At 51.6% G+C, this 24,311-nt stretch overlaps 2 protein-coding genes across 10 annotated transcripts in view; one reads left to right on the top strand and one right to left on the bottom strand.

The window, feature by feature from the left end:
* The window catches only part of DCAF4 (DDB1 and CUL4 associated factor 4), a 30,558-nt gene extending 16,914 nt beyond the window's left edge, over positions 1-13,644 (top strand). For 6 of the 7 annotated variants that reach the window (XM_040641692.1, XM_040641693.1, XM_008700076.2 and 3 more), the window contains 10 exons: positions 81-163; positions 1,329-1,431; positions 3,332-3,475; positions 4,386-4,435; positions 7,927-8,006; positions 9,246-9,344; positions 9,457-9,554; positions 10,417-10,590; positions 11,041-11,155; positions 12,625-13,644. In XM_040641692.1, coding sequence (XP_040497626.1) covers positions 81-163; positions 1,329-1,431; positions 3,332-3,475; positions 4,386-4,435; positions 7,927-8,006; positions 9,246-9,344; positions 9,457-9,554; positions 10,417-10,590; positions 11,041-11,155; positions 12,625-12,818 — 1,140 coding nt within the window. In that variant the 3' untranslated portion in view covers positions 12,819-13,644. The remainder of the gene's footprint in view (positions 1-80; positions 164-1,328; positions 1,432-3,331; positions 3,476-4,385; positions 4,436-7,926; positions 8,007-9,245; positions 9,345-9,456; positions 9,555-10,416; positions 10,591-11,040; positions 11,156-12,624) is intronic. The other variant, XM_040641694.1, reaches the window with a different exon arrangement.
* Positions 13,645-19,086: 5,442 nt separating this feature from the next.
* The window catches only part of ZFYVE1 (zinc finger FYVE-type containing 1), a 56,001-nt gene continuing 50,776 nt past the window's right edge, over positions 19,087-24,311 (bottom strand). For all 3 annotated transcript variants that reach the window (XM_040641689.1, XM_040641690.1, XM_040641691.1), the window contains 4 exons: positions 23,980-24,150; positions 23,085-23,265; positions 22,448-22,561; positions 19,087-20,670 (listed from right to left, as the gene is read on the bottom strand). In XM_040641689.1, the coding sequence (XP_040497623.1) occupies positions 20,438-20,670; positions 22,448-22,561; positions 23,085-23,265; positions 23,980-24,150 (699 nt within the window). In that variant the 3' untranslated portion in view covers positions 19,087-20,437. The remainder of the gene's footprint in view (positions 20,671-22,447; positions 22,562-23,084; positions 23,266-23,979; positions 24,151-24,311) is intronic.

Here is a 24,311-nt window from a genome sequence, read left to right as displayed (position 1 = left end):
CATTAGATCCTATGAAACTAAAAACATTCTCCATTATCCCATGACCTAAAACTTCATTGAATCTTTTGTTTTTTATTTAGAAAATAGCCAGAATGGGCTTTAATGCATCTTCATTGCTACAGAAAAGCAAGCTGGGTTTTCTCAATGTCACCAGTTACTGCCGGTAAGACAAAGCCTCGTTAAGCTTTTTTCGTGAATGTTCTTTTCCTGTTCCTTATTTCCATGGTTCAAGAAGCCAATCAGGATAGGGCACCTAACCACTCTGAGGAGTCCTTACAGTTGGGCGCATGGGGGAGGAGCACAGCCTGCCTTCTGCTAAAACCAGCCCTGAGAAAATCATTTTCCCTTTAGAGCAAGGGGAGAGGCTGCTCCTGCAGGAGGCCAAGGAAAGAGAAGGGATCTAGGCAGAGAAACTCAGCAGACATTTCTCAAGATGTTTCCTCTATGTTACTTGAAATCATTTTCAGTGTCATGAAGGTCCTATAACTTCATTCCCGTGAGATTTCTGCCTCCTTCTCCCCTTCCAGTGAGTTGTTCACCCAAAATAGAGCATTAAAGGGATGTATGTGTACTAAACTTCATATACTTGTGATGTCTGATATAATTCTAACTAAAACCCTGTGAGCTAGGTTGATACTTCCCCCAGTTTTCAGAAGGGACTAAGGCGGAGTGGAGCGATTGGCTCAAAGTAAAGCTAGAAAGGACGGGATCCCTGTGGCTTCAATGCCTGAGCTCCTGAGCCCTGCCTCCTGCTGTGCACGGGCCTCTGAAGAAACATCACATGGGGCACAGCACTTATCTTGGAGCGGCGCCCCCTTTGGGGAAGGCCAGCCACGCAAGGGTTCCCCGCCAGGGTAGGGAGGGCAGGCCTCTCCTGTATTCCCCTCCTGAGAAGGCAAAGAGTTAAGGTCTAGTTAGATCTCTTGTCCCCTTAAAACCTGCTCTGTTCTTCGTGGGGTGGTGGCCGTGATGTGGAGAAGGAAGGGTCTCCATATCTGGCTCTTTCTCATTGGGCGCTCTTCGGCATGCTGTTCCATTTCTCAGGCACGTTCATCTCGAGAAAGAGTTGTACTAGATGATCCAAAAACAAATTTGTCTAGTTCTAACTTTCTTTGACCCTGTGAGTGGGCCACCATTTCTCAAGAGTTCAATAAGTGAGATTCTTTGGGATCCTGCTCAGCTCCATTGCCGAGAATTACTTGGGAGGAGAGATGGCTGACTAGGGGCGGTGGTCTCCAGGGGGTGGGCCAGGGCAGAGCCTCCGAGTCTGCTTCACGGGTGTCTAGGCACAGTGTCCATGCCCTTCCCACCCCTCTTTCCCTCTGCAGTTTAGCTCATGAGCTGCGAGTGAGCTGCATGCAGAGGAAAAAGGTCCAGATTCAGAGCTCGGATCCCTCCGCTTTGGCAAGCGACCGATTTAACCTCATACTGGTGAGTGGGAGGGAGCTCCCTGTGGGTGTCAGAGGTATAGCTTTTATCCCCTGACACTGCGTGGCTTAACCTTGGCTTTCATCAGGCCTAGTTATGTGGAAGCCAGTGCCGTGAAAGCAGGTGGTGTCCCCTTGGTTTTACGGTTCTAACGTGTGCCTGCTGGCTGCCCGCTGACAGGGCAGGCCGTGCTGACCATGCTTACCCCCACTACAGCTCTGTCATTTAGTCTGGGAGCCTGGGCCCACCACACACTGACTGAGAACTAGCACACAGTAATTTCCCCTTGGGTGTGCTGGGTACAGACTAAAAGGCACACAGTGGACCAGGGGCTTCTAATCCTTCCTATTCTGGGGCAGTGTCTGGTGGCCACACCTAGAGCTCCAGTGTCCTTCAGTAGCAACCATGTGTTACTCCCTCGCTTGCTGGCTCTGACCTGAGTGGCAGGGGCCTGCAGGCCTGGAGTCCTGGGCCTGCACTTCCAGCACTCCTTTATCACATCACTTACAGGGAGCAGGGAGTCTTCTCTGCGATAGGTTAGACCTGGGCTGGAAGCCAAGGCTAAAGCCAGAGCCAACTGCCTGAACCCAGGGTTCAGAGAAATGTTGGCAGAGGACCCCAGGGTCTGCCGAGTTAGACCAGAAGCTTGAGGCTACAGGAGATCATGGTCTGCCCTGCAAGCCCTGTCCCTCCTGGAGGCCAGGGGAAGGCTGAGGAGAATGAGAGGATACAAAATGGAGAGCCTCAGCCTGCTGGACAGGACTGGAATCTGAAGCCGCAGAGCTGACCCTTGAGGTCTTGCCCCAGGAGACCTCAACAGGAGAACCCTTACATGAGGGGCATTCCACGACGCCCATTCTCTCCTGTGGCTTTACTTCCCCAAGGGTCTGGGGCTACAGTTGGACCTGAATCTGTAGAATACTTTCTTGCGGTGCATTCCCCTCCGGAGCCGCTTCCCTGGGGTTCCTGGGTAAAACTGGGTGGGGACGCACGTGCTGCGTAGGATGGCCCAAGCCCGCAGTCCTCGTGCTTCCTCTCACACAAGCCTCACACTGGCGCAGAGATCTTCCCAGTCACCCAAGTTAGAGATGACTGGCTGGCTGTGTGGACTAGAGTTTTGGGAAGGGTGCTTTGCCACCTAGAGATCAGTTTTTCCAATCGGATTCTAGTCACTGTGATGATTCTTCAGGAAACATGCTTTCTGAGTAAACTTGCAAAGTGAATACATTTTCACTAGCATCCAAATCCATGTATGTGTGTACGTGTATTTATAAATATATCTAAAACACATAAATATGTGGGATTTTTGTTTTGAAGTAATTATTAACCGCATTTTTTAAATGAGAAAAAATAACTCACATCCCAATGCAGTCTTTTCTATTGTAATTTTTTTTTTCAGTGCAGTGGGCTTGCTTTTTTTTTTTTTTTTTTTAACTTGGTGGGGAGAAAAGTGCCTATGTAATGGGAATCCAATTTTGTATCCTCCTTTTACCCCTTCACAGGGGTATAACTAGCATTTTTCACATTGTATGTGGCTTTCATGATGGCTACATGTCACCATGTGGCCCATGTAAACAGTTCACCTGGGTGGACTTTGAGACTTCCAAACACAATTCTGAGTGGAGTCACGGTACAGATGGACCTCAGACCTCCTGACAGTGCCCTCTCACTGCCCTTAGGCCTCCTCCTGATTGTGAGACCACATAGCTGTCAGCATTGCCCATTGACGGCTGGGCTGAGTAGGGGCAAGTTAGGTTATTTCCATGCTCCATGCTCTCTCGTGGGTGGGCACTCACCAGGGGAAAATGCACAGAGCATGGGATCCTAGAGAGATGGGCAGATGGTCTTGGGCAGCTCGCCTGGCTCAGCCAGAAGTTGACCTATAGTCTCTTTTCCCCTCCAGGCGGATACCAACAGTGACCGGCTCTTCACGGTAAATGATGTCAAAGTCGGAGGCTCCAAGTATGGCATCATCAGCCTGCGAGGTCTGAAGGCCCCCTCGCTCAAGGTGCATATGCACGAAAACCTCTACTTCACCAACCGGAAAGTATGTTGTCTTTCCCATTAATTAGCCTTGCAGCCCCCTTTGCACTTTGGATCCAAGGGCCCTGCTGTAGTTGGCCCAATTCAGAGGAGACGAGAGAACTTTGTGAAGAAGTGGGGGGGCTTGAGTACCTATTTTCCCCAGGGAAAATGGAGTCGTAGATCTTGAGAACCCATAGGGGAAGAAAGAGGCCTCAGGAGTTTCTTTTCTTGGAAGAGAAGTAAGTGTCGATAGTTGGGAGAAGACATGAAACTTCTTTAGGCTTGAAGGGCTCCTTTAACTGGTTGTACAGAGCTTCCCTCCAGGAGGATCAAGGTGACCCGAAGGAGCCCTTGCCAAGCACAGAGTTCCTGGGCTGTGGACTGAGGCAGCCCGAGCGGGGAGTCCTACAGTGCATCAGTCGCTCAGTCTTTGGCCTACACAGAGGTTACGTAAATAAAGAGATTACAATACAGCACAGCTTGCTGTCTAGGGAGCCGCCTTTAAATTCCCCTGGGGTGATGAATGCACGTGAAGAAGCGGTGACCTGAGCCACAAGATGGCTACAGGCTGAAAATGGTTTCTGGGTGAAGTGAGAATCCAGTATGCCTTTCAGGGTTACGTTTGTCCCCTGCTACTGCGGAGACTCCAGCCCCAAACCAGAGAGTATACCAGGGGTCTCACTGCGAGGTCCATGCTGATGACAAAGGACCGAAGTCTGGGGGTTGCTTCCTCTCTGTTCCTATCAAGGCCCTATGTGATGGAGCAGGGGATTTGCCTGTTCTGGTGCTTGTTCTAGCCCCTTTAAAAGAAGTAAGACCTGGAGAAAGAAGTCCCGTGTCTGTATCCGCATTAGTTATTCCATAGGAAAGCATTTGTCTTTCTCTCTATGAGTTGGCAGTCAAACCAGTCTTGCTTTGTGCTTCCTCACCAGGTGAACTCTGTGTGCTGGGCCTCGCTGAATCACCTGGATTCCCACATTCTGTATCTTTTGGCTGATGAAGAGGTTTGGTGGGCAGGCCATGCCCCGGTGTGGAGCTGGGCATCTGTGGGGTTTGTGAGGTGGCATCTTAGTGGCCAGAGGTCTGCCCCATTTTGTATGCATGTCTCACCCTTTAGGAGAGAATAGTGCAGCTCGGGTAGAGAATGAGGATTGCCATAGAGCACAGAGAAGTCGCGGAGTTCCCAGGGTGACATTGATGTTACTATGTGCCGGACACTGTTAGGAAGAGTAAAGCCTTAGGCAGGAACCCCATATCCTCCTGAGGTGAAGGAGGAGGAGCTCAGAGCTACATTGGTCTGAGGGTGGGCCAGGCCTGTTGTGGGGGGAGACTGAGGGTGGGCATCAGTAAAGGGGAAAAGGGAATCCTTTGGCATTGGACATGAGTGTGTGGGCTCTGTGCCTAGGGTCCCTGCCAGACATAGCCTTCTTTCTTTTTAATTTTATTTATTTATTTGAGAGCAAGAGAGGGCATGAACGGAGGATGGGTGGACAGAGGCAGGAGAAACAGGCTCCTGGCTGAGCAGGGAGCCCAATGCGGAGCTCGATCCTAGGACCCTGGGATCATGACCTGAGCTGAAGGCAGATGCTTAACCGACTGAGTCACCCTGGCGCCCCCAGAGACAGCCTTCTTTAGAGCAGTCTTCATTCTAGTCTCTGCCCTCTCAGAGAACAATCAGGGCTCTTGTACTAAGAGCACAGGAGTGCAGGGTCAGGCTGGCTGGACCCTTCCTCTGGAATCCCAGGGCGCTGTTGATGATGGACAAGACAACTGTCTGTCCTGTGCTTCTGGGAGTAATATGGTTTGAGCCAAAGCCACATGTTCATGAGTCTCGTCCATGGTTCAGTTTCATAATAAATGAGTTCTCAAAACTCTGACCGCTCGTTATACCTAACACCTACTTCATGAGTTGTCACGGGGCTCACGTTAGTTGACCTCTGTGAATGTACTTAGCACAGTGCTTGGCACATCATGGGTTCTCAACACGCGATGGCTGAATTGGAACCTGTTGGGGTTTTTTTAATTTGTTCCACGGCACTCCATTTTTAAAAGTCTAAAGTACTTTAGAGATCTGGTTATAAATTTTACATAAGACAAACACAAAACTGTGTGTGGCCTGTAAATTGAACATTTTATGTGGCTTTCATTTGGTGGGATTCTGTGGGGGACAGGACCACCTGTTACTGTGGTGATCTTACCAGAGGACAGAAGAGACCAGATCTTAAAGGAGAGAAAACCGGAGCCTTGCTCTCATTTCTGATCTTAAGACAGGATGACATTTTCCCAGGTTTCTCTTCTTACACTAAGGAGAGAATAAAAATCCGTATAACTGGGTTTAAAGAGCGTGGTCGATGGTAGCTTCATCAGCCTCTTGCCCTCTGGTGGTCATTTCAGGTAATCTTCAGGCTTCTCTGCACCTGCTGCTTCTGCTGAAGGTCATGGAACCTTCTCCCTTTACCAAAATGGCACCTTGTTGGGCCCAGTCCTCTGCATTTCCCCCCACAGAATGGGGAGAGGTTAGACTGCAGCTCCCTTCCTGGGCTCTTCAACACCTGTGGCCTCTGAAAGGACTGAATCTGATACTGGCCCATTCGTATCACATGAAGCTTAAGGGTAATTTGGATCTTAGTCCTAGTAACTAAAAGTACACCTGGGTAGGGACTCCCTTCCCACATCCTCGCCCTCCAAACGCAGAAGCAAAAGAGGTTGCTTTAGGAAGGACTTGGGCTGCCCAGCTGCAGGGCTATCGTTTATAGCTTCGGCAGGCTCTCTAACTAGAGATACTTAACACGGGGCCTACCGCCCAAGGCAGCGTGACATGCACACGTCACACATTCAGACGATCAGGAATGTTGCCTGATTGCTTTGCAGATGTTTACTGTTTTCAGTGAGGCGTGTGTGTTCGTTCCAGCAAAGTCCACTGAGCAGATGCAGTCCCTGTGCGTGTGCTGGAGAGGGCAGCGCAGCGGGCGCTCAGTCTCTGCAGTGATGTTCGCAGGGCAGTTGGATGCTAGCGGGATGGAGGGACTGGGGTGGCCTTCCTGGAGGTGACTCCTGCATGGGAAGGAGGGGACGGAGCTCCCAGCAGAAGGAAGAGACAGGAGGGAGCTTGGCACTTGGGGCAGCAGTAAGTGGTCTAGTATCCACGAGGTCTCTGGCAAGGTGAGGTCCCCGGTGCTGGGATGTTCTGGAGGACTATGGCCCTGGAGGTGTATCTTATGAGAGGCTGGCAAAGGGTGAGACCTCGGGGGGCGGGGGGCGCTGCTGCAAGACTGTGGGCCGGGGAGAGGGTGTGGTGGCTGGGCAGAGATGGAGAAGAGGCTCAGGGTCTAGGCCAGGCAATGTAGGTGATCGGAAGTCCGAAGGGGGAGACTCCCAGAGGGTGGTCTGGAGGCCACCAGCAAGCATGTCATTGGAAATGGTACTATGTGGCCACAGTCAAGACCGGAGACCTCGGGGAGGATATTTCACGGGGAGGTGGGTGTCGGACCTGGGTTTCAGTGGGCTGAAGAGTAAAAGGAAGACAAGGGAGTGAGAGAAACACAGACTCCTCTGAGAGAAGTTTGGCTGTGAAGGGAGAGGAAGCAGATCAGTCGGAAGACAGCCCAGTAGACACGTGGGTGAGGCACAGACAGAGGCGGTTCAGGGAAAAGGAAACCCAAGTGACCGTGATCCGATCTGTTGGCACCCCCGGCTATGGTCGGGAGGCTAAAGCTAAAATGATGGCATGTCAGTTTACACCCGCTCAGATGAGCACGAAGCAGGCTGTTTGCAGACTACACGGCATGACCTCCATCCATGTGCTGTTAGGTCCATTTGTGAGCGGCATTCTTTTTTAATGAAATAGACTAGAAAATAATGAGTCCCATATTTAGTAAGAGCAAATATTTTATGACCCTTTTCAGTTCTTTGTGTGTATGTAGTGTGTGGTAGCATAAAATGAAACTCATATCATGGGTTCAAGAAAACACTGCCTTAAATTAGCAGCCTTCCACACATGGAGTACGAGGCAGGAAACCAGGAGGGGCTGCTTGTTCCAGCAGCAGAGCAAAAAAAACCAGAACAACGTAAGTGCCCATCAGCAGGAGACAAGACAGATGAGTTGTATATTCATACAAAGGCGTGGTCCACCACGAAAGCGAAGAGATTGGAGCTACAAAATCAACACGGATGGATCTAGAAGACAGTGGAAATGAACAGTTGTAGAAGAATAGAGCATGGCCCAGAACTGAGACCAGTTTTAGAATGTGATTCTGGGTAGGGGAGAAGGAAGAATTGGACTGGGGAGGCGTCAGGGAGGCTTTCAAATGTGTCTGTGATACTTTTTTCCTTTTAAAAAATCTGAAACTAAATATGGAATATGTAAACGTGATAAATCTGGCTCATGGTGTTACAGTTTCTTGAAGGGTACTAATGCCCACTCTCTTCCCAGAGGAGACCCTTGTACTTGACTGTCCTTAACAGCTTTTCCAGGCTGTGCCTCATGGGAATTGCAGAGACCCCAGGCTGTGCCACCCTGCTCCCCGCGTCGCTGTTCGTCAGTAGTCATCCAGGTACCGGGTCCTTTCCCTTCAGAGGAGGAGGCGCTCCGAGGGAGGTCTCGGTCCCTGCCTCCCAGGAGCTGCAGCCCACAACGGTATAGACTCCGTGGTGCAGGCTCAGACAGGAGGGGTGGGACCACGGGCTGGACGAGCCCAAGCCAGCCTGCAGCAGCACTTGTAGGAGAATTCCTGAAACCTGACCCAGGATTTGTACCAGAAGTGTGTACGTCTTTACACACCCCTCCTTTCGGGTCACCTCAGCAGCCAGAACAGTTAACAGTACAAGAGAGCAGAGTATTTATTTGGGCTGCCCGTACAGATGGTGCAGAAAAGCCTGGCGCCTGCTGCTGGCGATGCTCACAATGTGTGGGCCTGAGCGCAGTCTGACTCTTCCTCGCAGCATTCTGGGTATAAAGTTTGCAGTCTTTCAGAGACTTAGGATCCATTAGATAAGGGTCAAGCCTCTAAGAGAGCAGGCCTTCAGGCAGACCTGGCCCAAATCCCGGCTCTGCCCCTTACCAGCGTGAACAGGCTGCTTACATCCTGTGAAAAGAACTCCCACCTTCCATGGAGGATTAAAGGAGTAATGCACACTCAGCCTGGGGCCTGACATTTCTTCGTGAGCAAGCATATGTGGCAGGAGTGTGGGTATCACCATTTTTACAGATAAGGAAGCTGAGGCAAAGAGAGGTTCAGAACCTGCCTTACAAAAGTGATCAGCGGTGTCCCAAGTCAGGATAGTGGTTCCCTCTAGGCAAGAGTGGGGAGGTCGTAATTGGGAGGGGTATCAGGGTACTGGAATGTTTTGCTTCTTAACCTGAGTGATGGTCACGGGCTATTTACTTTGTGATAACTCGCACTCTATATTTGGGGTGTGTGCCCTTTATGTATTATTAATTAAAAGACTTATTTTAAAAAATGTTTTGCTTGAGATCACACATCTAATAGTGTGATGTGGGACTGAAACCCTCTTGCAAAGACACCACACTGCCTCCCTGACGGTAGTAGTTCTAACACTGCTACTGGGAAGTCAGGAAAGAGTCACGTGCTGTTCTCAGAATAACCCCTTTTGAGCCAGGTGCCCCAGCTGAGTGTCTCTTCTCTGTTACCATAAAAGCCAGAATGGGGCCAAGGTACAGATCTCACAGCAACCTTCCGGGAGGTTTCCCAGACCGGGTGGTCACTGGCCTGGCAGCACGGAGGGAAGGTCCCTCGAGAGCAGCCACCTTTTATATTCACTGTTGCCCTCAGCAGGAGACCGGCCTGGCATGCTCTGCAGTTTCCGGATCCCTGGGGCCTGGTCCTGCGCGTGGTCCCTCAACATTCAGGCGAACAACTGCTTCAGCACAGGTGAGCCGCGGCTGCCCCCACAGGTCCCCAGAGGAAAGACTTTCATGGACTTCAAACCCCCGGTCCAGACTGAGTGATGCTTGTCTCTCTGCCCCATCTCTGTCTCTGTCAGGCTTGTCTCGGCGGGTCCTAGTGACCAACGTGGTGACGGGCCACCGGCAATCCTTTGGGACCAGCAGTGATGTCTTGGCCCAGCAGTTTGCTCTCATGGTTGGTTGGATTGGGGGAGGGGAGCGATGTAAAGTATCCCAAGGGTGGAAATTTTGCTGGATTGAAACTGGATTCCTCTGTGTGGCATCTGGTTGTCTCTCTTTTTCAGGGGGAAAAAGGAGGGCATCAGAAAGGATTAGCAGGTTACTTGGCGATTATATCTGCACTGGACGAAAGTTGGGTGATTCAGAAAGGCCTGGCCAAACTGGCTTTAAGCAACTTCCTATTTAAATGAATTGTTAGCCGTTCTTGAGTACTTGGATTAGCCGGCAGGACAAGTAATTTTTTTTTGACCTTTAAGTTAAGTCCCAATTCATAATACTAGCATACACAGTTTTCAAATTACATATTTTATAAATTTAAAAATCGAACTTCTAGTCAATACTGCATTTCAGAGGCTTGCTCACTGAAAATGCCATCTTTCTTTAAAAGTGCGGAGGAGAGTGTGCCGACCTGCTTTCTGCAGTAAACACGGTGCACTCTGCGGGTTCTTCAGCCGTCTGCCCTGTTTGGGACTGCAGGCCGTACCTGGATCTCTGATCTCTCCTACTCCATACTCCCCCTGGCTTCTCACAAAGGATCTTGGTAGACATAAGGCACCATCACTTGAGCTTCACAGAGGGCGGCCTAAGGGGCCAATGCAGCGGGGGGGAGGACACTGGAAGACACCTGGGGTCCAGTTCTTTGACCGTTTCTCAAGGAACCCTTCCAGCTCCACCAAGGCTCAGAGCCTGACCACACCATCACCCACAGCTGTAACCCAGGGGCTGGGAGAGGTGAGGCAAGGCAGGAGTTGTGTTCTGGAGGGTGCACCCTTCCCAGCCTTAGAGGAGGTGGTACGAACCATTCTGTCTTTCCATAGGCTCCTTTGCTGTTTAATGGCTGTCGTTCTGGGGAGATCTTTGCCATAGATCTACGTTGTCGAAATCAGGGCAAGGGCTGGAAGGCCACCCGCCTTTTCCATGACTCAGCAGTGACCTCTGTGCAAATCCTCCAAGAAGAGCAAAACCTGATGGCATCCGACATGGCAGGAACGGTAGGGTAGCACTGATGACTGGCCACTGGCCTATAGAGCTCTGCCAGGTGAAGGGCTCTTCAGAGAAGACCCTCGTGTTGGGGCGCCTGGCTGGCTTATTCGGATGAGCATGTGACTCTTGGTCTCAGGGTCATGAGCTCAAGCCCCATGTTGGGTGTAGAGATTACTTCAAAATAAAATCTTTTAAGACCGAGAGGGAGAGAGCCTTCTGCCAGACAATAGCAGGGGAAGGGCAGCTGGAGACCAGGAGAGTGGTGAGCTGTGTAGGGCAGTTGCTTTGCTGCGCACTGGGAGCCCAGCCTGATCTAGACCAACATGAAACTGGTTTTGGTGCTTTTTAAATTTAGATTTTCCTAAGCCTAGGAGGTGTTTGGAGACCTGCCTGGCCCTTCCTGGGTTCACTAGTGTACCTGCCGGACCCTCGGTAATGGCCCCTTGTGCTTTCTACAGATCAAGCTGTGGGACCTGAGGACCACTAAGTGTATAAGGCAGTACGAAGGCCATGTGAACGAGCACGCCTACCTGCCCCTGCACGTGCACGAGGAAGAAGGAATTGTGGTAGCAGGTACCTGGGGAAGGGGAGGTCTGTCTGTCCCACCAAATAAAATGGCAGAGGGAGAAGCTACTCCAGATCAGAGCCGCATACATGGGACTGTGGACTGTTGGTCGGAGACACTAGATGGGACGTAGAATAGGACATCAGTAAGCAGCCGCCAGTTGGGACCGCCCTTTGTCCTCACATAAGTGGGAGAACATCACCTCAGTGACAGGCACATTATGTGCAGTAAAACAGCAGCTTGGGAGACCTGGGTGTTCACCTGGTCAGCATTCAGTGTGACCCTTACCCATCCTGTTTAAAAGCTTGGCCTCCCTGTTCTTTGTGCTCACTTTCCAGCAGAGGATGCTGAGAAAAGAAATTAAAGTCCTTGTAATGGAACTGGTTCCTGGTCCCCTTACCACCATCCCTGGGCATCCATAGCTGCAAATACGAGCAGGGGTGTAGAGCCACTAAACCCCCTTGAAAAAGGCTACAAGTTGATCACAGATTTTGCTGTTTCTGGGGCAACAGAATATTTTGACAGCATGAAAGTTCCATGGTTTACACATGCGATAGTAAGCCCTTGACTTAAGGAATACGTTCTTGGTCTTGACATGTCCTCAGATTCACAGATAGGCCTACAGAATGTACTTGTTCTCGGTGATTCTTTTTTTGTGCCAAAGGATCATTTTGTCAGAACTTTCTCAGGCTGTTTACTACTCTCCATCCCCAGCAGCAGCTTCCTGTTTAAGCCTAGATTCCATCTAGAAGAGCCGCTGTGCTCTGGATAACAGGAAAGAGAGGAGCCCACTGAGAGGCAGACGTGCATGGTGGGCTAGTGCAGTCCTCAGAGAGCCACGCAGCCTGAACCATCACAGCCGAGGGAGTGAAGTCCGTGAGACCGTGAAGTCTGTCCTCCTTTCCTCTGAGATCTCCAGTATTGTATCTGGGCTGCTGCAGCCAATGGCTGTTCGGTGCCACATTCCTCACAGGAAGTCCCCAAAGACTTATCTGGTCTTAGGAACTGAGCCATTAAACCAGAAACAGCTCTGGTGAGAGTTGTCACCTGGTGTGTCCCCAGGATATACTGAAGTGAAGAGATCTTCCCTGGTTACTCTTTCACAAATAGGAAATCAGTTGCATGTCACTAGACCAGGGGGCTGGGCTCCCCCTTGAGCAGCCCTTGACACAAGAGAAGCAGAGCGGCCACTTGTTAGCCAGGATGCCTGGTGACACCAGCCAAGGTGTCACAAGCCAGCTGGTGCATCTTGTCACTTGGAATACCTGCAACTAGTTGTGATTCTGGAGCACTAGGGAGACCTGTAACTTTGATTTTCAAGAAGTACATACTATCAGCAGAAATAATTTCCACTGGAGTTTGTGTTCTGGCTCCAGTGGAGCCCCATCTAGGGGAATCATGAGAAGCCACGTCCACATGTATACGAGCCCTCCTGTGTGTTCTCACTAACCTGCCCTGTGTCTTCCCTCTTCCTTAGTGGGCCAGGACTGCTACACGAGAATCTGGAGCTTCCAGGACGCCTGCCTGCTCAGAACCATACCCTCCCCACACCCCACCTCCAAGGCTGACATCCCCAGTGTGGCCTTCTCTTCGCGGCTTGGGGGTTTCCGGGGAGCCCCAGGACTGCTCATGGCCGTCCAGCAGGACCTTTATTGTTTCTCCTACACCTAATTCCACAGGGTGCAGCCTGGAGGGATGTGGATTTGACTTAGGGAGTAAGGAGCAACCCTGCTTCTGCACAATTGCTGTTTCCACCGAGGGCATTTTAAATTGATGCTCTGTGTACACAGATCCCACCCAGCTGCTGGGAAGTAAGTCCTGTTTTATGTGGAGATGCTTCAGTTATTTCCGTTACGTTGTGAGCTCAGAGAGCTCGAAAATCCTTTTCATAAAAGGTACTTATTTCCTTGTTGAATTCCTTAGAGTAGTCTGTGCCCCCCTCTTTTTTTTGAAACAAAAAATACTTTTCTAAGGGCTGAAGATTGGCAGTAACTAAATTAAAGCTGCTTCTTTCACCAAAAGCCCTTTCAAGAAGCCTCATGAGGAGACTGGGTGAGGCTGCTAGTGCAGTCAGTGCCTAGCTCCCAGGAAGCCGTGCACGAGGACTGTAGAACGCCAGCTGGGGAGACAGGGAGGCGGTCATTTCTCAGAGTCTCTAGAGAGAAAGATTGAAGGCTGGATTTTGGAGTCATTAAAAACCTTCTCAGACTCATTCAACATCCACAGCAGACCTTGCTTTCTCCTTTTACCACCATTCATAGGCATTGGAAGGATAGATGGATCTTTCTAGATGCTAGAGGTTTTAAACAGGTCCTAGCATGCCTTTGTTAACAGCTCCTGTTTCTAGTAATGGTGACTTGAGTGTCAGATTTAAGGACCCCATCTCAAAGAAAATTGGCTTTGACTTTTTGTAATCTAGAAGCAGCACTTTGTGAGATGTTTATACAGCGTTCAAGAGCCTGTCTTTCTACCAGACAATAAACTAGAAAGAACCGTGCGTGTTGTGTTGCTTCTGTTAATGATTTAGAAGATCATGATTGATGCTTGTCCGTTACAGGAACGAACCAGCTGCAGTAACGTCTACTCAGATCTTGGGTGAGGGGTGATAGAGACGGACCAGCTTTAACGGCTTTGCCAGAGAGCTTTCACCTGGCCCTGCAGATCCGCCGTGCCCTTTCCCGCCCGCTCTGTGCAGGCCCCAAGCCGCCGCCCCGTACGGGTGCAACAGTGGGCTCCCTGGCCCTCCTCCTGCTGGGCTGTGCAGGGCTATGGGGGGCTGTGGCTGTGTTCCTCCACCCAAGGCCGCAGCCCCTGATGGAACAGCATGTGCTCTCTAGGTTCCAGCAGCTTCCATTCATCCCTTCAGATCTCCTAGTAACTGCACCTCACTGTCGCTAGCCCAGGAATCTCGCCAGTTAAACTCTTCAGTTACTCCCTTGAGTGGTAGTTAATTCTGTTTCCTGCCAGAACCCTAGTACAACTTCATGTGCGGGGAATCAAATCCAAAGACAAAAATGATGAGACCATCAAATTGGTCACCTGACAAGACGGATGAGCTACATGTTATGGCAAATATTTTCAGTGCCTCACGTTTTATAAAGAACTTTCCTGCATCTTATTTGATCCTTCTGACAACCCGTAAAGCTGGCACAGCAGTAGTAGTGTAAAAATTATTAGCATCCCTTTACAGGGGAGAAGTCGCACAGAGACACTGACTTCCTCATCAGCTCACACGCTTGAGGCCGCGTTCCGGCTGCTCATCTGACGGCGCGCGCTTTCACAGCGAGTGCCGTGCAGAAACCAGGAAGCGGCTTGGTGCAGGTGTAAGCACACTGCTAACTGTCCGTGATCTTGAATCACCAGGTAAACGCGCTTCTCTGGTCCTCAGCGACGGTAAAAAGCTTGCTAATTACGAAGATTTGTAGGTGTTAGGCGTTTAGATTTGGCCCCCGTCTCTCTGCAGCTCTGCATACTGACCTGCACGGAGGTCTCAGGAAACACCTACACAAGTGAAGGGTCCAGGTGGCCACTGTCCCTGCAGGGTCTTTTGGATAACTTTGGTGGCATGCCCCTGCCCAAGCACAGGTAAGCCTAACTGCCAAGCCATGAACCTGACATCCACTACGTTTGTCCCCACAGGTTCTAGGTTATCTCAATACACAAGTTCATTACAGGATCTGCAATTTAAAATTGCTGGTATTGGCAACCTAAGAGTTTCCCCCACGGTTCTGCATTGTTTCCACTGAGCTGAGAGCCCGTGGGTGGCTACCCCGTCCAACTCTGATCCCTCCCCAAGCAGTGGAGACAACAGGACCACTCAGGAGAATAGCGGTGAGTTCGGACATGATGGCCCTGTCCCCATATACCTTCTAACTCAACACCTGTGACCTGGCCCAGGTTCCTTGTTCGGCAGAGACAGTTGTCAAAGAATCATTTTCGATTTCCCCTAGGCTCTTTAAAAAGGAAGGGAGTGGTTCTTTAAAACCTCTGAACTTAGCAAATTTGTTCTTGATTTCTGGTTAGCAGTCACTTCTAACATCTGGTCTAGGTCGTATAAAAAGTCAAACACAGCTGAGAAGTTAAACATTTTGTTAACATAGTGTCCCAAAGGGGAGGATGTCACACGGTCTGCATGAAGCATTTTTCACCTGCACACCTGCAAGGGCATTTTGCCCTGTTCCCAGGTGGCAACACAAGGTGGAGAATGGCGGGCGATGGGACAGCAGCGCGGAGCTACGATGAACTCCTCCCTAAGTGGCCTGGTGTTTGCTGGCTTGTAGCCTTGTCAACGGCTGAGAGGATAGCAGCACTGGTTATCACTGGTTATTAAAAATGCCCACGAGATAAACACCTTCACACCAGTGTAGCCACCTTAGAATTCAGCTGGCCTGACGTGCTCTGGAGGGCAGCCTCCCTCCTTGGTGTCCCCCTACAAGGGTCCCCAGAAGTGTCCTTTGAAACCCAGTTAGACCCACTTATGTGTCAGCCCTAGTCTGTCCTGGCCAAAATTTTCCACAACCATCTCTGAAAACAACTGCAGGCCAAACTCCCATCTCCCCTTCCGCGAATGCTGCCGCTTCTGGGCCCGTTCTGTCTGCCTCTCCAGGCTCCCCACTGCATGGTCACTGCCACGGCAGCGGTCTTCCTGGGTCCCTGCATTCCGTGGCTTCTTGTGCCTCAGAACGAAATGTGTGCCCTCTTGAGATTGGATCACCATCTCCACCTCCTGCCTGGTCTCAGGACACAAATGCTTCAAGATCCTCCCTCACTTGGGCCTCTGAGCAAGCAGGACCCCCTCCTTTCCATCTGTCAAAGTCCCACTGTTACATCTCAGAAACCTCCAGAAAGCTTAGCTTTGCCAGCATCATTGCCTTTTCATTCTTACAACCCTGTGAAGTAGGGGGTGGTCACTCCAATATACTGAAGGAGGGGAAAAAAAAAAAGGGAATGTGACTGGCCCAGATCTTCTAATAAGTGGAAGAGGCAGCAAGGTCTCCCACTCAACTCTGAGATCTCTTAAGCCCCTTGTGCTTGACTGAGGGGACTTTTTACATAACTCTGGAAGTTTAAGGTCTTGGGTCAGTTCGATCTAATTCTCCCTTGTGTCCTCTTTCCTCAAAACCAGCCATCTCTGTCCCCTACAAGTGACCTCTGGACTGGTTGGCCCATCTTTGCTCCATCTCCTGGCTTGTTCTTGCCACCCACCTGCTTGCACTCTTGGCTTCACTGGAATTAAAAGCAGCGATAGCAAAAAGGACTTTCTCTGCAGAAGCCACAGTGAGAGCAAAGGCACCTAGACATAAATGCTGCCAATAGCCCGGAGCTGCCTGAACTGAGGTGACATGGTGTCTGGGAAATGGAAGCGAGATGTCTAGGGATGGAGCCAGAGCCTCAAGAGGGATTCCGGCTGGAGTTAAGGATACGGTGTGATCAGTGTAAGGTGGCAGCTGAAGCCACGGCAGTGGATGACTTCACCCAGTATTGGCATTACAGACTGCTGGACTGTCGAAGTCCACCAGACCCAGACAGACACGCTGTTGTCTATAAATGGCAGTTTCAAAGATGGCGTCAGTTATATGAGCGTTCTATAAATTACATCTTCTCTAACCCCATATACCCCCATACCATCTGTGCTTCAGTGTTCATGAGTCTGAGTTTCCCAGGTACAAAAAAAGGAAAAAGTCGCACCAGGTGTAATTTAACAGAAGACAGAACTCAGATTCTAAAATGAACTCCATCAGTGGTAAGAGTTATGGGCTCCCATGATGGGTTCAGCTTTCTCCCCCTGGTTGATGGAAGTTCCAAAATTGAAAATGCAAATATGGTGGAAAATTTTACCATTTTTTTTAATAACCAGAAGCTGAGCTCCAATGGTACAGGCAAGATCAACTTGCTTACCTGTAAGTCAGTTTGTGTGCTGTTTTAGTGAAAGGAAGTAGTCCTGTCCCATGACAGCAGATGTAAAGCGAAGCCCTCCTGCTACGATAGAGCGGGTACCTTTTTCTCTTAAGATAAGGTCAGTGCCTTATCTGGAAATGCAGAAGAATTCACAATGCAAGGAGGAGGAAGGAAATGGAAGAGAAGCTCTACCTTGCACTGCCAGGGCAGGGGACGCAGGGCCGAGCGCGGAAGGCGCTGTGGCTTTCAGGCCCGCCTGGAATCAAACCCCAGCTTCCAGTCTCACTGGCCAGGTGACCCTGGGCTTCTGAACCTCTCTGAGCCTGTCTCTTCAGCTGTAAAACACGAGCACCACTCCCTCCCTTTCAGTGTGGTTGTGAGAGTATCAGCCATAGTCAGCTCCCAGCACAATGCCTGGCATCTAACTGGCACCCGTGTACTGGAAGTCAAACCAGCAGAGCGACACCCAACGGATGCGTAAGGGTCCCCCTGGGTCCCGTTGTTCAGGAGACCGCTTGGTTCTCAGCCACAGCTGAAGCCTTTCGTTCTAGCTCTCCCAGCGCGTCACCAGTACTTTCCTCCACCTTGGAGCAAGGCTTTCAAACTGGAAATTTGTTTCTTAAGTAATCTCTATGCCCAACAATGGGGCTCAAACTTGCCACCCCAAGATCAAGAGTTGCATGCTTTTCCGACTGAGCCAGCCAGGCACCCCAAACTAGAAATTTATTACAGCCTTTATGCAGCCACCCCCTAAAAGTCGGAGGGAACTAATCTGCACTGTTAGATGTCAGGATGGTAGGCTCTCTGGGTGGAGGCCTAGGGGCTGGGCAGTCTCTGGGGTTGCAGTCACATCCTTTTTCTTCTTCTGGGTGCTGGTTATTTGTTCAGTTCAGAAGATTCATCAAGTGGAAATGTGTACTATGGTAGTTCAATAGCTTAAGCCATTGTTTTCATCCTGGGTTTAGCTGGTTTTCACCCCTTTAGTTGAGGCTGGGATTGGATGTGTAGGGCAAGAAAAGCGAACCTTCTATTACTTCAACACTGGGTCAGTTCTCTTCTCTTACTCTCTTGGTCTGACCAGTGTAAGGAAGGGCGTGCAAAAGACTGTTCTGCATCATTCCTATGTGGCCCCGCAGACTCACACGCTCAGGGCTGCCTCCACATGACAACAGGACAAAGGGCCAGGTGTGACACGGGCTACCACCATACACCCCTCTGCTCCACTCACCCAAAAAGCTGGGAGTAGATAAGGATGAAAGGGATGGGAGCAGGACAGGGAAAGTCAGAAGGAAAAGATGGGGCAAGGAAGAAGGGAAAGGACAAAACTGAGAGTGTCTGTGCCCACGAGGAGGAGGAGACCGTGGAGGACGGACACGGGAGATGAATAGAGAAGGCAGGGCAAGGGAATGAAGAGGGAAGCGACAGATAAAAAGGTAGAAAACAGCTTTTCCCAGGGTTTCCCTAGATCAGTAGCAACACCCAGACTCCGTGAGACCGAGGTCCCACAGCTACCCAAGTGAAACCAAGCACACAGGCCACCGGGCAGTGGCCACGGCAGCGTCTGACACAGGCGGCCCTTCTCGGGGCCGGGCTGACGTGGCTCCCCCGCCCCATGGCCAGTGACCACACCTGGTGGGGAAAGCTCTGATGAACAGCCCAAGTGCAGGACCACGGCACGGCCAAGGAGCACGCATGGAGCCCTCACCACCAGAAAGTTCTGTGAGCATCTGTCAGTACCCTCTAAAGGAATAGCCACCAAGTTCCCAGTTAGCAAACAGCTAGAGGAGGCAATCTGTCTAAAAGCTGGGGGAAAACAGCCCATTGTCCTGAGATGAAAACCCCTATCACAGTTTCGTGGTATTTAGCTCTGCTTTTTTCTAAGTTCTTGTTAGAGTAATAGACTGAGGTATTAAAGGTCAAATATTACCAGCCCAGAAATGTGCCTCCCACTTGGCTTCTGCTCTGAAAGCCACCAACTACTTTCCTATCGATCAGAAAGAGACAAGGTGTACTGAGGTTAAAGGAAAGAGCACAGTCCATATTCAGCAGGAAGATTCCTTTATAATGGCGAATTTGAGAATACACAGTACTAGAGTAGGGCCTGAGTCACTGGGCCACAGGAGGCAGTAAGGACGCAGGTCTGAGAAGGACCAACGCGTTCCAGGGCTCCCGTCACACTGACTCTCATGCCGGGAATGGCTGCCATGTCCCTCCCTGAAGCTCGGCCCACCCACCAGTTCTGTCAGGAACTAGGTCGCATTTAATTCTTCATGTTTGGCCACTGAAGATAAAATCCGCCCCGATGACAGGATTTCAGCACAACAGTCTCTTTCCAGTCACGAGAGATGGATGTCCCGGCTCTTGGTGAGAAACAAAAGTTCACTTGACTTCTCTTGTAAGAACCAGAGAATTTTTTTCTTAATGATCCATTGAAATATTTATATATATTTAAAACAACTAACAGTCCATTCGGTGCGCTGTTTCCCTGGAAGATTCTCGTATCACCCCTTCGATAGCCAGAGGGGGCATGTATCAGGGAACAAAGAATTAAGACACTTCAAAATAAGCAATAAAAATCCTAGTGCAACACTCAGAAGCAGATGGTGGGCTCGCAGGGCTGGAGGGGAAGGAAGCAGGTGCTCTATTTAGGAGCAGGGTGGGGCCTCGGGGAAAGCCAAGCGGACAGAAGCATCAAGAAGTAGGAAACCTGGCTGGGGAAGGCCCGTTTCCTCCTGTGCTCTTCCCAGTACTCGGGGCGGAGGACCCTGCCCCTCACCCCCCACCCACTCCGGTGACCTGCACGCTAGGTTGGGTCGTCTCTGACAGCGGCCTAGGCCAAGAGGAGGGATCCCACTTCAGAGGGCCCCGGGAGAGTCCTTTCAGGCCATTCCAAGCAAGAGGTACCTGGGGAAAGGCAAGGAAAGGAGAGGCTTCAAAGGCTCACAGAGAAGAAGCAAAAGGTGACGAGCAACACGGCGGCTCCGCACCTGGCTCTGTTCTGTGGGGAAGACCTGCAGACACTGCCACCGTGTCCCTGTGCTGGGGACAGACTGTGCTAAGTCTCCAGAGCCAGCAGCAGCCTGCATATGCTCCACATTCCCTTCGGCTGTATCTACACATATATTTATAGCTTTATGATTTCTAACTGAAATAAATGCGACGGATTCAGGTTCACTCCCCTTGGCTATAAGCTGCTCGGTCCCCTGCCCTGAGGGGTTCACACCTTCGGGCCTGCCGCCAGGCTCACCCCCCACCCCAGGAAAGTGGCCCCGGGACGCGTAGAGGACACACACCGTGACAGGTGCCCGGGAGGAGGGCCGACCTCAGTGAGACTTCTGTTTCTAACCCTGAGAACCTAAGGAATTGTGAAGGACGCGGAGAGGGAGCTGGGGTTAAAGGTCACCGGGCTTTTTATTGCAGTTAAAGCAGACTCGGACAGGATGGTCCCAGCCTCGAGAGGGGACAGCCCGGCGGTCGTGGGAGCACTCGTCACAGAAGCCCTGTCCGCAGGCCCGGCAGTGGTGCTTGGAAAGCTTGACGCTGAACTCCTTCCGGCAGCTGTGGCAGTGCAGGATCTCGTGGTCGGGCACCCAGTACGCCGGCCTGGCCGCGTCCTTCACCAGCCCTGCGGCGGAGACAGCACGGATGGGCGGGCCCGCGGAACCCCACACCCCGAGGCCCCCGGGCCAAGAAGGCATCCCCGGACACTTCACTGGCTCGCAGCCCTACTGCACCCACGGCCGCCTGCAGAGCCGGCTTGATTTTCAGGATTTATTTGAGAGCATCAGCTGGGGAGGGAGGCACGAGGAGAGGGAGAGAGTCTTAAGCAGACTGCACCACCCAGGTGCCCCTCACCTACAGAGCATGTAAAACACGCAGACACCTGGCCTTCACCCCACACCATGCAGCTCAGAAGAGCTGGAGCTGGGGCCTAGGCACTGAGGTCTGCGTATCTACTGAGCTCCCAGGTGAGCTCCCAGGTGATCCCGCACCACTGGAATAGGGACGCCTGGGTGGCTCAGTCGGTTAAGTGTCTGCCTTCGGCTCAGGTCATGATCCCAGGGGCCTGGATCCAGCCCGGAGTCGAGCTCCCTGCTCAGCGAGGGTGTGCTTCTCCCTTTCTCTCCCTCTGCCTCTCCCCCTGGCTTGTGCTCTCACTCACTCTCTCTCAGATAAAATCCTAAAAAAAAGAAAACTGGAGTAATGATAAATATTTCTTCCTTCAAATCCCAGTTCCAATGAGCATGTGCTAATTAGCGGCTTCAGGACGGAGAGGTCACCTAACTTCTCATCTTCAACAACCCACATTCAAGAGCAGTTACGGGGATGACGAGAAATCACGTGACATGTCTACCACACTGGCCTGGGACCCAACAGCAGCAAGTGCTGAGCACGTGAGCCCTCGGTGAGCACAGGTGGCGGGCTCTCTGTGCCGAGGGCAGCCGTGCTTCTCCCTGGCACCCCCGAGAGCAGACGCAACCTGAGCTTCCAGGCCAGGCAAATCTATTTCTACACCTTGAGTCAAAAGTTCATCATCTGCTCACCTTTGAGCCACAAGGACGGTAAATCGGATCCAAGCGACTTTCACCACCCCCCACCCAGGAGCCTTCGGCTGCTCCCTCGCAATGGGCAGGAACACCCCAGGCCCAGCCAACCGTGCTCCACACGCCGGTGGGTTTCCCTTCCCCTCCTCCGACCCTCCTAGTTACAAGTACCCCTCACATCTGGAGGTGAATAAGGATCTTAAATCCTAAATGAGTATCAGCTTGGCTGGGGTGGGAGACCAACTCTGACTCTCCTGCCCCCTCTCTTAAATCCAGGCGGGCTTTGTGACTCCAGGAGTCTACAGCAGAAGTACCATTTCCAGGCCCAGACCTTCAAGACACTGGTGGCTTCTACTTCCTATCTTTTGGGGTATTAGCTCTTAAGAGTCCTGAGCCCCCACGTAAGAAGTCCAACAACCACTGCAGAAACCACGTAAAGAGGCTTGGAGAACACACGGAGAAGGGGTCTACCAAGCCCAGCCTTCCAGGCAGCCCTGCCAAAGTACCTAGCACGTAAGCGAGGCTGGCTTGGCCCTTCAAGACAGGCCAGGCCACCCTACTAGAATATCAGGAGGTAACTCCAGGCAATGCCACCTGGACGGGAATAATTACCCTTCCTGACTCCAAGCTGTGAGACATGACAAAATGGCGGCGGTCTCAAGCCTTCACATTTTCAGGCAGTTTGCTATGCAGCAATGGATGGTGTAAGAGATGGCCCTCAGAGAAACACGAAACCGCTCAAGTTCAGCAGAAGCAAGCAAATGTATACTTTCATTCTCAATCTAGGTCAGCAAGCCTCTGCCACAATGCCAGCCCAGGGCCCTCTGAAACCCCTCCTCCCACATACATTACACCCACCTAGTGGTATGTCAATGGCTGTCACCACGGCCCCCAAAGTGCTCTGCACGGCCTCGCCCACCTTCCGAGCGATCAGCGTCCCGCCTTCATCGTCAGCCTGTGCCTCAGTCACATCTGTAGACAGTGAGAAAGGAAAAGCCGTCACCTCTTAGTCATTTCCCAAATGGAAAACTCAGGGGCAACAGCAGAGCGCTTCTGGATTCTTCTCCCAGGATACCAACTGTGCTGCCCTGCAGTGACTGCGAGGGTCTGGGCTGTAAGTCAGGTCAGACCCTGAAACCGCGTGAGCTCGCTCAGTCCTTGACCTCAACCCTCTGGAGCTGGTTTATAACCTTCCTTTCCAGGTAAGCCAGAGAGGTTCTAGGAGCGTGACCAAGAACCTTCTCCAGGAAGAAAACCCAGTCTAAGCCACGTCTGGTAAACACCGGACAGCAGGAGCGCCCCCGCCCAGGACTGACACCCCTAGGACTCGGTTAACAAAGAGCTTAGAGGACGCCAGCCAGGACCAGGGCAGCAGCTGCCCTCAGAAGAGAGACGGGGCTGGAATAGGGTGAGGCATGTCAGATTCCACTTCCCAGGAGCCAGTGCCAAGGAGAGAGGGCCCCCGCCACCCTGCAGCTCCTGGGCCCCACGTTACCTAACTGGACATTCCGGGCTTCATAGCAGTTGTCGCACACCCGCACGGGCGCAGGGCCCCAGCCCCGCTCGGGCACTGGCCGGGTCTTGGACGAACAGCTGTCACAGAAGCCCTCCCCGCAGGCCCGGCAGTGATGCTTGGTGTCGTTATCTTTAAAGGATGTCGCGCATTTGCTGCAGCTCTGTTCCAAGCCCAAAACAGAGAGGCAGGCATTACTCGTTTCTACCAGCTGGGAAAGCCAGCGAGACCCAGGGGGAGGGCCACGGGACCGCCGAGAGCAGCAGGACCCCGACCGCAGTAATGGAGAGAACCTGAGACCTCCAGTCACAGAGTGCACCCACTGAAGGCCAGCTGGGATCCATTTTCTTCCGAGAAGTGCCTGGAAAGCCACCTCAAATATATCTGGCTGAGTCACAGCATTCTCACAAAGGACTGTGCTAAGTCTAGCCAGAAGACCAATGAGAATTCATTCTTTTCCACAGCTTCTCGAAAGAGCCTTCGGGAAGCTGGTGAGGAGCGAGCTTCCTGTCACAAAGTGTGTGGGTGAAAGTTGGGGGCTCCCCTGCTGTGGGTAGAAACTTATGTATCAAGCCACATGACCTCTAAATGCCCCTTTTCCTCCAGATTCTGTTATCTACAACCTCAGACATCTAATAATAACTAGCCCTTGGAGGCAAAGAGCCTATAATCCACCAAAAAGAGAATAACTGCAGAGTAACACAAAGAGAAATCAATGGGCAAGAGAACGCTGCTGCCTCACGTGCCCTACCCTTTCTAACGCTCTGGGAGCTAACCTGACTGAAAGGGAAATCCCACGCCTCCCTCACAGAGCAAGCTTAGGACAGGGCAAAATGGCACCAGCAGAATGGGCCACGCCATCCCTGCCACACCATACCAGGATCTGGGAGTTGGGCCTCCAGTACGCAGGGGCAATCTGATCTGTCAGCCAGGAAGTCACAGCCTTGGTGGGCCCAAGGCTAAGCTCAGACACCGACTGAGCCATGAAGTTCATCCCATCCAGGAGGCGCTGGGCAGCATTGTTGTTGTCCTTCAGAAAGCCATCCGTCTGAAACGAAAATGCAGGCTCCCATCATGCTCCGAGTGAAGGGAGTAAAGGCAAGGGGGGGGGGGGTCTCAGGTGAGTTGTACACTCGTCAATGGCAAACTCAGAACCACAAACTCCCTGACAGAGAAGAGTGGAACAGACCAAGAATCCCTCTGGCTTCC

This window comes from Ursus maritimus, unplaced genomic scaffold (assembly GCF_017311325.1).
Source record: "Ursus maritimus isolate PB19 unplaced genomic scaffold, ASM1731132v1 scaffold_25, whole genome shotgun sequence".
Taxonomy (NCBI): Eukaryota; Metazoa; Chordata; class Mammalia; order Carnivora; family Ursidae; genus Ursus; species Ursus maritimus.
This window is presented reverse-complemented; position numbering and strand designations above follow the sequence as displayed.